Source organism: Thamnophis sirtalis, unplaced genomic scaffold, assembly GCF_051295495.1.
Source record: "Thamnophis sirtalis isolate CommonGarterSnake01/CBP01778 unplaced genomic scaffold, rThaSir2_p1.2 scaffold_1, whole genome shotgun sequence".
NCBI lineage: Eukaryota > Metazoa > Chordata > Lepidosauria > Squamata > Natricidae > Thamnophis > Thamnophis sirtalis.
Window position 1 is genome coordinate 84281905 of NW_028261381.1, and position 14629 is coordinate 84296533.

General features: G+C 35.2%; 1 protein-coding gene across 1 annotated transcript in view; it reads right to left on the reverse strand.

The window, feature by feature from the left end:
• IRAG1 (inositol 1,4,5-triphosphate receptor associated 1) overlaps positions 1-14629 on the reverse strand; it is a 63558-nt gene that overhangs the window by 30889 nt on the left and 18040 nt on the right. The window contains exons 4-5 of the mRNA XM_087704211.1: positions 14297-14419; positions 272-458 (exon numbers count right to left, since the gene is read on the reverse strand). Coding sequence (XP_087560337.1) covers positions 272-343 — 72 coding nt within the window. The 5' untranslated portion in view covers positions 344-458; positions 14297-14419. The remainder of the gene's footprint in view (positions 1-271; positions 459-14296; positions 14420-14629) is intronic.

Sequence of the window (14629 nt, forward strand, 5' to 3'; positions counted from 1 at the left end):
CCATCAAGTTTATGTTAATTGATTATTATTTTATTAAGTTTATGTTATGTTAGTTTGAAGTTTGTGTTAATATTTTATTTATTTGCCCAGCAAAATCATAATGTGGACATAAAGAATAATATCACAGAGAGCTGAATTAGAAAACAGCAGCCGTAAACATCTAAGCATGGTTCAGATATACATCTGCAGAGATATTCATACCCCTTGTAAAATAAGTAATACCTCTTGTATAAGATTCAAGATAACACATAAATAAAGATAACTTACTTACTTTGACAAGAGAGGGCGAATTTGAATGCTGTGTCTCAGTTGGCTGCCTAACATCTTCAGGTACGGTTGGCATGATGGGGAGGTGAAGGACACGTTGACACGCAATGCAGATTAAAGAGCACTGATGGGAAAGTCTGTTTCAAGTTAACCTCTGAAGATATGTACTGTGGGTGGTTATGATCCCAGGACTAGAGTAAGTGCCAAAAATAAAATAAAATCCATTTAAAGTCCAGACTGTTAACATTGGGATCAGTTTATAATAACAAGCAGCAATAAGGTTTAAAGTAATGACTTATGCTTCTCCCCAAGTTTTATTAAGTATGTCTTTCAAGATCTAATGAAACATAATAGCATCATTAAGACAAATTTGCTCAACATTCCATGAATAATTGCACGAATGGGTTTTCTGGCGAGTTTGAGAATGCACTCTCTTTTCCAACTAAACTAGACTGATCCCTTAGTTGTTCCTAAAAACTTAGGAAGAATTTTGGATATTGTATCGCAATTATATCAATGGCATAACTTCATAAATGATATAAAGTCAGTGTTGATATCACCTCTTGTACACAAAGGACTTCATATAAATATATTTCAGCAATGAACCTATTCTAAATGAGTATTTGTTCCATTCCCAAAATATATTATATTTTTTTCTAGATTGGTTGAACTACTATTTTCAATTTAGAGGGAAATCAAGCTTGCTTGGCAGTTATTGGCAGATTCTGGCCAATCATTAATAATGTCATTAGTCAGAGAAGTCCATCATACAAGGCAGATGATCTGACTTCCTTGGGGATTTGTAAAACTTCTTAACCCTTCTTTTCTCTTGAATAGGTTAAGATTTGCTCCAAGTTTGATACCCTTTAAACTAAATTCCAATTCAGAACTAAGAGAGGACTCTTATGTCCTTTCATTATAAAGATACCTTTCAGTATTCTAACACAAGAAAAGATCTTAGGATCTTTTGCCTATAACAGTGGCTTCCTCTGGAAATTTATATGAATGTAATTGATTCAAATGGAAAGAACTGACAATAGAAGCAGAAAACATTTTACAGCCTTATATCATCAAACCCATTTATGTGATATATTTCCTTACTACACACAAGGCAAGGCAACATTTATTACAGTCAATGACCAGAGCAAGTTAAAAACACTCAAGGAATATCCTGTTAAAAATTATAGAATAAAATAATAAGTAAAATCTATATTAAAATCATAATTTGGCATCCAATATGTCAGTTGCATGCAAACAAAAACAGCATGACCTAACTATAATATAATATAATATCAGTCCTTAAAGTGTGAGGCCCATAGTCATAAATAAATACAACAAAATTGTATTAGATTCATTAGAATACTAAAATGCAACAGACAAATAATGCAAAAAGATTTACTGCACTGTGTAAAATAGCTACGATAGATTAATCACTTGGTTTTACATTCATGATCATTATTTATCTAAATGTTTTTTTTTACTTTCAATGATAAATGAATTATTTTTTGATCACATGAACTGATTATATCAGCTGATGGGTTAAATGTTTTTAAAAATGTATTCCTATTGCATCAATCTTTTTATTTAATGAAACAAAAAAATCCGTCTGGACTAAAATGATAGAAAAATAAGAGGAAGATAGCAATAAAGGAGAGAGAGAGAAAAGGAAAGAGTATAATAAAAGAAGCAAAGTTAGTAACATCCCACGCAGATGTAAAGAAATGTATGTTTTAGGACTGTACTGATCACAACTTCAATAATGCTTCAGAAGTATTTTCTATCCTACGTGTGTGGGAGTGCAGCGCTTCGCAACTAATCATTAGCCTTATTTTCAATTTGTCTTTTTAAAAGAGTTACATCACTGCAAGAATCACACACAAGCAGAGAGCAGTTATGCTCTTGTCAGACTGCAGCATTTCTTCTGAAGCATTTGTGAAGCATGCATTGCCCAGTACTGATCTTACAGCCTTACAACTACTGTATTTTTCAGAGTATAAGATGCACCAAGATTTTGAAGAGGCAAATTTTTTAAAAGTTTTACACTCTGCAGATCTCCCCAAAACGGCCTGGTTTTTGTTTTTTTGTTGTTTTGTTTTTTTGCAAAAAATGGCATCAATAATCTTTAGGAGGCTTTTAGAGTGCCCCTGAGAGTATGCCCCCACCAAACAAGCAAATAATGGCCCATTTTTAGGAGCACTCTACAAAACTCTTAAAGGCTGTGCATGGTTATTTTGGTGAAGGGGCAGGGTTTTAGGAGGCAAAAAATGCTGTATTCAATGTATAAGAGGCACCCAGTTTTTCAGCCTTTTTTTTTTTGAGGCGAATAGGCGCGTCTTATACTTTGAAAAATACGGTAGGTGGTATGCTTATTTTTGACTGATCCCAATATGTTAAGAAGAGTCAGAGATGTTTAGGCCTTGGATAGGAGACCATATAAATCCCAGGGCTGCAGACTGAGTAGGATGCTGAGTAGGATGCTGAAGGGCAACAATGAAAATATCTTCCATGTTATTACCAAAGAGTCTTTGTTATTCCAAAATTTATAAGCCCATTTAGGAGATGAGATAAAAAGTTGAATAATGTCTATAACAGGAGTGTCTAACTCACATCATCATGGCATCGTCATGTGACGTATCGCAACTTTCCCCCCCTTCGCTAAACTGGGTGTGGGCATGGCCAATGTGTGATGCATTTGGCCCATGGGCCACGAGTTTGACATCCCTGCTATATAACAACCTAGAAATCACTACTGAAAATTTTACTACCATATTTTTTGGATTATAAGACGCACCTTTTTCCCCTCAAAAAAGAGGCTGAAAATCTGGGTGTGTCTTATACCTTGAATACAGCATTTTTTCCTCCTGAAACACCGCCCTTTCACCAAAATGGCCGTGCATAGCTTTTAGGAGGCTTTCAGAGAGCTCCTGGGAGCTGTGGAGGGCAGAAATGAGCAAATAATGGGCTATTTTTTGTTCATTTTAGGCCCCCCAGCCCCCAGGACCACTCTATAAGCCTCCTAAAGGTTATTCACGCCATTTTTTGGAGGGGAAAAGAGACCGTTTTCACAAAAAATGGGCCATTTTGGGGAGGTTTGCAGAGTGCAAAAACTTTTTTTTAAAAATTGCCTCTTCAAAACCTTGGTGCATCTTATACTCCGGTGTGTCTTATACTTTGAAAAATACAGTACTTATATTGTAAAATAGGCCAAACTGAAAGCCTTCTCCTACCCCTATTCAGTTCTAGAAATGGTTCTAGAAATGCTCCCTCAGAATTACCAATGAATGCACTAGCTTCTTTCTTCTTTTGCCTTTCCTTAATTAAAACATATATCATTGTGAGGAGTAGCCTATAGGCTGTATTCAACAATTGGGGCCAAAAGAGATTATGCTGCAGCAATTCAGAGGAAAGCCACTGAATAAGCCAACAGTGACAGAAAACAGGAATCTGGCAAGTGAATTGAAAGGTGCAGGAGAGATAGAAAGAACCAAGAAGGGAAATGTCTGCTGACTATTTGCTGCTGAAAACCTGGCTGTTAACTGTTGCTACTGACAATTTCCTGAGTTTTATTGCCTGGTTGTTGTGTCCAATTTGAGCCTTGCTCTTCCTGACTTGGCTGAAGCAAGCTAAGAGGACATATTAGGAATCTGACTTTCAGAGAGAGGAACTCAAAAGATCCTTTTTTATTTCCTCCTTTTTTATTGGCCTCCAACCAATTCATCAAGAGATACAACTTCTGGGAACTCAAGATCAGATTATCAGTGTGTGGATTTGACTAGGACAATAGATGGGGGGAATCTCCAAGCAAGCATAAACAAGTGAAGAAACCACTATTGTGATCTTCAAGGTGTGGGTGCAATGTTTTTTGTCTTCTTGCCTGAAAATTATACTTTCTGTTACTGATGTTGGAGAGAAGAGAATGGAGATGGAGAAATGAAGAAGTCGTAGACAATAGGAAAAAATCTCTTTAGCAAAGGCAAACGTTTGGAAGCATATGACCCAAAGAAGTAAGAAGTGCAGAAGGATGCTTGATTTCATTGGAGCTGCCAGGCTGGCATCAGGCTCTTTTAGCGGATAATCCACAATCACTTGAATAAACCTTGCTCTAGATCACTATGGAAGAAAGTTTTAACTGCCATGGATCAAAAATAAAATCCAAGAGCCATCTTGAGAAAGAATAGTTATGTCATGGTGGCAGGTGAGGTGATTGCTGCCGAGAGGAAGTGAAGTAGATCAATGCAGTCCCATGACAATAATGTGGTTTCCTGTAACAAGAGCATGGTGGAGACTGTATCAAGACTATTCATACTTCTTGACAAGTATTCATTTTGATACACAGGGAGACAAATGATATAATCACAGAGACCTTGAAAGAATCTAAAACAGAAGAGCTAATTATTCCATTTTAATCTCCCTGGCCAGACTTTATTTGGAACAATGTGTCTAGTTACGGGCACTATAGTTCAAAAAAGACAGTGACATATTGGAGTGCATTCAAAGGAAGGCCACCAAGATAGTGAGGGTCTAAAAATAAAGTCTCATTAAGGTTGATTAAAATATCTGGGTATATTTTAAGTGCAGAAATGTAGTTAAACTAAATATACTGTTGTAGTTTTAACTACAGGAATGAAATATAACAGTGGTTTTCTGATATCTGTAAAAGTAGGTTGGAATAGATGATTCTCAATATCCTTTCAAACTCCAGGATCCATTTCTTTTTATTGTTTTTTTTATTATTTTAAAATGTTTTACTGTTTTAATTGAGGTATGTTATTTTGCATTCTAAGCCACTCAGTATCATTGATTGAGATAGGCAGCCGTACACACTGAATAAAGAAACAAACATATGGCTGACTGTGTGACCAATCCTTAAGATAAGAACAAATAAGATAAGAACAAATCTCAAGAACAAATACACACAAACCCAGAATTGAGAAGACAGCAAATGCTGCACTGGAATACCTACAAAAATATCGTTTGCCTGCAAGCAAGAACAGGTGGGACCACAAAATACTTTAAAATTCAAACAGACAAGCACCTGCCACACAACACCCCAGACATAACAGCTTTCAATAAGAAAGCCAGGGAAAAAGTCTGGATGGTGGATGTGGCAGTATCTGGAAAGGGGAGAAGAGAAAGAACAGGAGAAAATAAATATAAGCAAAATGGCTATGACACAAGAAATCAAATATAGTACCAATAGTAATAGGTACAAACATAAAACATCTGGAGCACTATTGGCATCTTAAAAATCACCATCAGTCAATTGCAAAAGGCAGCTTTATTTTCAACAGCTTGCATCCTACCAATTTACCTTTATCACCATCAAAAAATAACATCTGCCTATCCCAGGTCCTTGGGAAGAACTTGACAGGTGGATAAAAATGCCAAATCCAATCTAAACATCTGACCATGTTCAGTGACCAAGGAAATAAACCATGTTCACCTGAAGTTTCCCCACTCCTTATGTAGCATAAATGGTCTGGACTGGTACACAGGAGACACAAACTTTCTGTCTTTCTGAAGTATACCATCCAATCCCAGAATAGGAGCCTAAGGATCATATATACAGAATTAAAAAGTGTATTGTTTATTCTCAAATAAGCTACACTATTCTCTTAAAGAGATACAAAGTACAAAGTTTCTTCCAGTTGTCCTGCTATGCATAAAATGAAGAGCAACACTACGGGGAAAGGACTGACTTCTAGTTCAGATGACATTCAGACATGTTTAGCAAAGCCAGGTACACACACTGTAATGCTCAAAGAGATAGATTTTTAAAATTCAAAACCTTTCCACAGCTATTAGTTCTCTTTAAGGCAAGTGTATTATATAAGTTCTATATTGAGTAGGTAATTGGTGCTTTTTAAAAAGAAGATTATGTTAATGTAGACTAGAAAATTAGATTTTTTTCTCCTGCAGTAGATTCTCAATCTGGAATTTCATTGTTCACCCATTATAATCATTTGGAAATTCTCTCCCCCACCCTCTCTCTCCCTTTCTCCCTCTCTCCCTGTGTGTTTGTGTGTGTGTAAGGAACTTGCAAGTTGTTCTACTTATATCTATTATCAGTAATATCGGTTCTCCAAGATATCTTTTCAGTGATATTCTGAATCACAATTTCTACACCATTAAATTCTAGCAACTCTCTAGGATTCTTAATTATGAATTATTTATGCTATGAAATACTGAATTAAATAATATTCCATGCAACTATTCATTTTCAGTATTTAGTTCTGAAATTAAAATATTAATGGAATAAATGCTTATTAATTGTGACTTTATTCAAATTTGGTTCTAGCATGCTTTCTGCACAAATTCCAGTTTATATGGCATCCATTGCCTATTGGGATTTAAGATATTTTTAGCTGTCTTCCTGGAAAAAAAACAGTTTCAGGAAACTTTTAAAACATAATAATTAAAAACATTCATTCCTAGGAGACATGCATTGTAATTTTAATGCCTGGGAAATTGCTCTCATTGGCAGTGCCATTAAGTTGACTCTTTAAATATAAATGTTTACAGAAACACATTAATGTAGACTGAATACAAAGTAATAATTTAATCATAAGCAGAATTACAGAAAAGTAAGTACTGTATTTTGTGGTAAATTGGTATCTGATAAAAGTCATGTGAGGATAAAGTGGAGGGCTTCTTGGTGAAAAGGTAGAATATATATTAAATATGTAACAGCCTTGAATTGAGATTAAGTTCCACATTTCATGTTGTAAATCTTATAGAAATGGACAAAAATGAAGCAAGATTTAAAGAGTCGGTCATAGCTTCCACTGAAATTGTATAATGAGCTAACAGGGAGAGCTAATATAAATTTTCTAGGTGATTTCAGTAAAAAGAGAAGAGAATGACCAGAGTGGCAATAATATTAGTGGGATGGAAGAGGGGGAGGGTTCACAAGAGCAAAGATGACAGCTGTGACATCACAAATGAAACCCCTTCTCTTTCAACTATCCACCACACATTTGTACAAAAAGGGTGAAAGTTGCATATGGTGTGAGAATCACCATCTTGCCTTTTTAAAAATTTGCCTCCATGAATACTGCTACTGCTGCAGCAGATAAATTGTGTTTTGCAAGACTGTATCCTCAGGTTAGGGCAGTGTTTCTCGACCTTGGCAGCTTGAAAATGTGTGCAAGCTGGCTGAGGAATCCTGGGAGTTGAAGTCCATACATCTTCCAAGCTGCCAAGACTGAGGAACACTGGATTAGAAGAATGAAAAACATCTCTGGAATATCTTCTGACTGCAAAGATTATGTCCCGAGAGCTGTTTATTGTCTACTCTGGGGTAATTACCTGTTTTCAAGCTGATTTGCAAGAGATCTGTAAGAAAGCTAGGTTTCAGGGCACAAGCCAGTGAACTGTGGAAAGCTAACAGGGGTTTGACAGAGGAGATTATGGGAGAATCTATAACTTTAAAAATAAATAAATAAAGAAATTAGATCTCTTCTTAGCTAACATGAAGATCTGACAAGAAGAAATAGAAGCTTTTCTACCAGTGGTAGAACCAAAGTGAAACTGAATCAACAGGAATCTGCAATTGTGATCTGAAATGCTTGTGGAATGTTTGTCTTCCCACCTAAAAGCAACCTCTAGTCTAAAGTATATTTTTCAGCTGTGCAAGCCTACAATTCAGTTGATAAGAAAAGGTAAGGACTTATCAGTGGAAATAAAAGCAGAAGCTGAGGTGGAAAGAACTCCTTAAGTAAGACAAATAGAGGGGCAAGCCCAGTGAATCTGAATAACAAAAAAGAAACACAGAAAATATTGTGGATCACAGGAAGACCAAAACAGTTTTCAGGCTCTTGCAGATAATGGAGGTTCTGAGCTTTCACATGAAGGTACACTGAATGGAGAAACAGAAAAACAGTGGTAGACTCATTATTATTAAGAATTAAAACAAATGTATGCCAGTAGGATTTAAAACATCAACGTGCAATATCTTCCAGGAACAGGAATATGACAGAGCAGTGTTCAAGATTTAAGAAGTCCATTGACAATTATCCCTTCCTGCTAACAACACTGCATAGAAAAGTATCAACCACTGATCACAGATTTTTAAGATCTTGGAAGGTAGATTCTGACTGAACATTAGAAAAAGTTTCCTAACAATAAGGAACAATGGAACATTCCTCAATGAAACCAAATTCTTCATTGAATGTGTTCATTTTGCAGCTAGATATCCATCTATTTAGGATGCTTTAATTTGGATTCTTGCACTAACCAGAGAATGGAACTTAGTGCTATAAATTGCCCCTTTAATCTTTATGATTCATTGGATTGGAGTGCAAGGCACATCAAGACCTCATTAACTGTATAATACAACTATTGTACAAAGGTACTTGCCAGAAATTAAAAGAACAAGCTCCTCAAACTGAATTGGGCAGCAGTATTGACACTCATCATGAGGGTTAATTCTCACACACCAGAGAAAAGCAACCATATATTAAAAACTGCACCTCTGTCCAAACTATTCTATTTTAGACTAGACTATTCTGTTGCTAGCTGGGAGGAAGAGGCACAAAAATTTGAACACTGATTTTTATTATACATAGGAACTGCATTTGCCACACACCAATCATTGGAATTCTTTTGCAATTGATAATTAGCTTTTCTACAATAAATCTACTCATTAGAAATGTACAACTAGTCTTGTCTATTAGAAGAATCTTAGAATCCTTTACCATTACAAACCTTTATCCTTCACAACAACTTGTACCAAGAAAATACCACAACATGTCAGATAGCAAAATACCCAACTTGGAATAATAAAAGGAGGCCTTAAAAGCTTGGCAGAATAATTTTAGCTAACTCTTTAAACTTGTGCCAAATGGACAAAAGCATGGAGGTTGCTGAACTCATTTAGGAAGAACATGCTGTAATTGGGCAAAAGGGCACTCAACAAGAACAACATCTTCCTCAGAGCCACTCTCAGAGGGATAGGCTTAAGGCCCAGTTAAGAACACTGCCTGAACTGAGTTTTTATAGAACAAAAGACACATTTTATACGTAGCTCAAAATGTAATGAAAAATCAATGAAAAGCAAAAAGAAGGAATGATGCGCTTCCATCTTGTTCAGGTAGAATTCTTGCTATTTTCTGCAATAGCTCATGTGTAATCTCTAGCATTCTATATGGAGTCCATATGTGGGTTATGAAGCCAGGCTATCTGTATCTCAGGTAGATCCATCCCAACATAGCTTAGAGTCAGTGTGTTATGGTGTTTAAGATGTTGGGTGTGTCCTGGGAAATCACAGGTTCTCTCTCTCTCCCTCCCCCTCCCTCCCTCCCTCCCTCTCTCTCTCCCTCCCTCCCTCCTCAAATTATCTTTGTTACATAACATTGGTAATTGTAAAGGAAAAAGAAGATGGAAGATATTCAAGATGGATATAAATCAAATAAATAAAACTGATGGTGTTGTAAACTGGTCAAAAATAGATGAGGCAGAACAATGCAAATATTATTCTACAAGATAATTAAGACCATTTCAGTAGAAAATTAGACTTAATCCCTCATGGAAATACAGCCAAAAATGAGATCTCTTTTGAAAACAAACAGCTTTCTATGGCTGCTTTCACCTTTTAAACTTAAGGATAGTGTTGGATGATAACTAAAGGGCTTCTTCTCCATTAAATAAACATGAAATCATATTGAATATTAGATAATAACTGTTTGTAAATTCCAACATTACTATTCAAAAATGTGGGGGGGGGGAAATAAAGCTGGAGAAAGAAAATGCAATTTACTGAAGATTACTCATCAAGAATGTTAAGAAAAAAGTACATAGATTTAAAATAAAATTCAGAAGTTGGCAGAGGTAGAACATGCTAATTTGCATGGCTGTAATGAGCTTGCATTGCACTAAGGAAGAAGCCCCTTCTATTAGCTCATAAAATTCAGGGAATAAAGCATTCAGCCTTTAGAGCAGAATAGATTGTATAATTAAGAATTTTATAAAATACAGTATATAAAACTGGTACAGAACCATGAATATTGTAAATTAGTTCAAATCCAAAAACCCACAGCGCACTACATTCTGATGTTCCAATCGTATCCAATTTAATATAAATAGGTTTTGTTTAGATGATTCATGTTTTGGAATTTCACTGCTTAAAATAGAGAGACAGAATATTAATCTTTACCCTAAAGCTCAGATCTCAAAATTGGTTGCAAAGAAGTTTCTTGAATTGCTGAACAGTTTAGAGAATATAACATGCAGGAAGTGATGTTCTAGGAGTTCTATTCCATAAAAGGAAAAAGTATTTAGAAACGCTTGGCTTTCAAATCCGTTATGTCCTTGCAGCTCATTTAACCACAGTAGGAAAGTTGAATACAAATAATCAGTAAACTTGCCTGACTCATGCCTAAATCTCTTGGCAGATGAAGGTGATTTACTCCATTTTCATAGCTAATTTGAGTGGTGACCGTAAAGAATCCATTTTACCATGGCAAATAAAAAGAGGAAAATATAAGAATGCAAAGAATTTTAAAATGATTGCAAAGTTATATCAACAGTTTAATATATCTTGTGTGTGACATATAAATCTCACAGTTTTATCTCATTATCCTCCTACTATGGTATAACCAGTTTTACACATAAACTCTAAATATTCACTTAAGGATGTGTTGCCAGATCTAAATATAATTGGATGGGACAAAGAAGTCCTATGTCTTTTATTTTTCAGGTTGGTTTGGATTGTGACAGACATGATTTGGCTAAAAAGGTGAGGAAATGGAACTGGAAAATAGGTCTTGATGATTCTGTTGAATGTTTCCTTCATACTTGCTCTAATGCAAGTACTCTACTAAAATAGTCTTCCGTGTTATATAGTTTTTTTATTCTTTCCAATCCAACTGAATGTTAGAAAGAAATGATGCAAAGAGCTCAGGACTTTGCCCAAACCCAAAAGAAAGATATTTCACTGACACCTGAATAGAATGAGACTCAATTTGATATAATGGGGGAAATCAAGAAAAAATAGACAAATTTGAAAATGGGCTGGATCCAACTGGCAGTAGTCAAGAAAAAAATTGAGAATAAATTTCTTAGATGAAGCCCTTTAAGAGTGAAAGTTGAGCGGCAGCCCCCTCCCCTCTCTCCTGAAAGGGAAGAAGCTTTTGAAACCTGCCCCGTGCTTTCGAGTGTACATGTATGCACAAACGCACAGAGATGTTACACAAAGGGAAAGCAGAAGCAATTGTGTTTTGTACACAGAAGAAAATGCAGATGTTACTTATGGCCACTGCTGGTTCAGAGTCTAGAAAGAATTTTAGAAGCCACCTTTGCTATGTTTCCTTTACTTCATTGTTAAACAGATATGCAGGGGGAAATGAAGATTCACAGAAACCCCGATAACAAATTACATTAAGTTCAATTGGTATTTTTCTTGCTGATCGATAATTACAGGCTGCCCAAGTAATGAACAGCTTGCTAAAACAATTTATGCATTTGAATAAATACAATTGCAGCAAAGCTGAACTGCCTATCATCTTTATGGTATAAGGCTTGCTATCTTTAAAATATCATTCATAAACAAAAAAGTGTTATTCTCTTGAGCAGAACTCTCAATGTGAAAATATTGCAAGGCCAGAATTATTTTCAAAAGATTAACATTCTAAAACAGATTGCATTCAAATTATCATGCAAAACATGTTTCTGTGGTTTATTGGGCAATTTATTTACTTTACCTGTTTAAAGAAAGGGTAAATCGTACTGCACTAGTATGATCTGATTAGAGCTATGGAACGCAAATGTGGAATAATGCAGGGAACCAAAAATTGATCATGCGCTGCAACATGCAATACATCTAAAATTGTGGATTACTATCCTAGATAAACTTTAGTTTATTCAATGGTAGTGTGCAAATTATAGCAAGTAACAAACCAAATTATGTGTAAAATTCAGCCATGATGCTCAATATTCTGAATACTGTGTTCCTATTTCATAACAAGTTCATACAACTGCTGGAAGCACAGAATATATTCCAGATGCAGAATCTGCCAGTCCTTCAACAATATAAGCTCTTTGGAGTAAAGCTTTAGTATTACTATTCTAAAAATATTGCACAAATTTTGTCTCTTCTCTTCCTTGAGGGATTTATTTTCTGGAAGGGAAACCATCAACTGAAGTGAAGTAAGAAGACTACTAATTGAAGACAATAAAAATCCTGCTGCCCTGTTTCTCAGTTTAAATTATTTTGTATGATTTCTCATTCAAAGTATCATCTGCCCTAGATTACTTTAAATTACCCTAAAGTTTAAGTTCTAGCTCCATCAGCACTCCTAGCTTTAGGGCTGTTTCTCTTACAATGGAAATTATTAACAAGAAGCTTTTCTCAAATCCAGCAATGCTACTGGGATTAAGATAGGAGGGATTATGTTGTGAGAATCATAGTTGAAACTTTATAGGCTTTAGCTTCCCTTTGTTATTTTGAGCATTTTTACAAAGGAACGGTCTCAGTTTCATTATTATATATCACAGAGTTTACTGGACAATATATATTAATAATTTAATCTGTAGTAATTGACTATGCAGATTAAAAAATTCTTCTATAAAGTTTTCCACCCAGTCTTGAGATTATATAAATTTATAATAAACTTTATAAGAGAGATACCAGTTAAACTATTACTATGTGTGCAAGCTACTTGCTTAAAAATCCAGATTCTTATGCTGATATTTAAATAAAACATGCATTTATCAAGAATCAGACTAGCAATATAAAATTTCTTCCTTCCACTACTGCATTTAAAAACCACCATACCAAGCCCAAATGCTAACAGACAATAATAGGGCTGCTCTTTGTTATATATTCCCATGATCTCTTCCCTAAATTCCAAGATGTTAGACTCCTCAAGCACAATGCATGATAGGGTTCAAATTAAGAACTGTCTACAGCAAGATGCCTATAGTTATTTTTAAAAAAGAGCAATACTTGTACAATACAAATCTATATGTCCTATTGGTTTTCTAATACATACATAAATTATTATTACTCTTTTTATTTATACACCAGTCTTGTGAACAATCAAGTGGTTTACAAAGGATGTGTGTTTGTATGTGTAGTATGTGTTTTAAAGCAGAGTAAAACAAGTTCAAAATAATAATGAAAATACTAAAAAGATAAAATACTAAAATCCTCTAACTTAAAAGCTTGGCAAAGGGACGTAACTATATATTTTCTGAACACTGAGAAATGGGGTCAGTTCAGCTTTTCAGAAGGTCCATTTGCTAGGGAACAATGTAGGAGAAAACCCTATCTTCCCCCCCAAAATACAAACCTATTTATAGCAAGGCAAGGCTGCCTTTAGGCTGGGCGACGATGCTCAGAGGATGCCAATACTACCCCCCTTCTGAATTATTCTAAATATGTAAATCTTTGCATCACTGGCATTGGTGCCATCAGTCAATGTGACTTAGGGAGTGACTATACAGATAGTGTTGTCTATCACTATCCTGGCTCTTGGAATTCTTGCACAGCTTTTAAAAATATATCATGAGAACCACATTGTGATCTTGAGCAAAGTTGAGAACTCCCGCTCCTCCAAAAATATTACTGAAATTTCAAGAGAACACCAAGTTCCTCAAGATTACAGCATTCTTACTGATATCCCATTGAATTTGTCCTTTTCATGAGATTGTGGTAAATTTTATTATTGTATGGTTGTTTTAGATTTTCTTTATTTGTTCTGATGAGTATACTATATTGTTGTTTAATAGTTTCTTGAGTGACAATTCCTACTTAAGCTCTTTGATTTAAACTTCAAATCCTAAACTGTATAATTAAACTGACCACTGTACCACTTGCTTTTAAAAAAACCAACACTCCAGTACTTTAATAATATTTTTCCAAGTAAGTTTATAATTTAATTTTGTTTGTTGCAAGCAAGAACTGAATGATTTTTAAAATAGCAACAGCAATAGCACTTATATACTGCTTCACGGTTCTTTACAGCCTTCTCTAAGTGGTTTACCGAGTCAGCCTATTGCCCCCAATAATCTGGATCCTCATTTTACCCACCTCAGAAGGATGGAAGGCTGAGTCAACCTTGAGCCGGTGAAATTTGAACTGCTGAACCACAGCTAGCAGTCAGCTGAAGTAGCCTGCAGTACTGCACTCTAACCACTGTGCCATCTCAGCTCACTAAATAAAATAAAAGTTAAAAAAACATTTTCCTTACTGTCCCATTTGCACCAAGTACATCAAGAACACATCACAACCTCTGGATGCAACATCCATTTACATCATTGGTCAAGTTTATGTTTTGAAAAATTTACAGAATTGCACTTTTCATAAAAAAGTAAAGCTATTTCTAAAATCAAATGGCTTGGAAATATTCTGTTTCTATTCTCT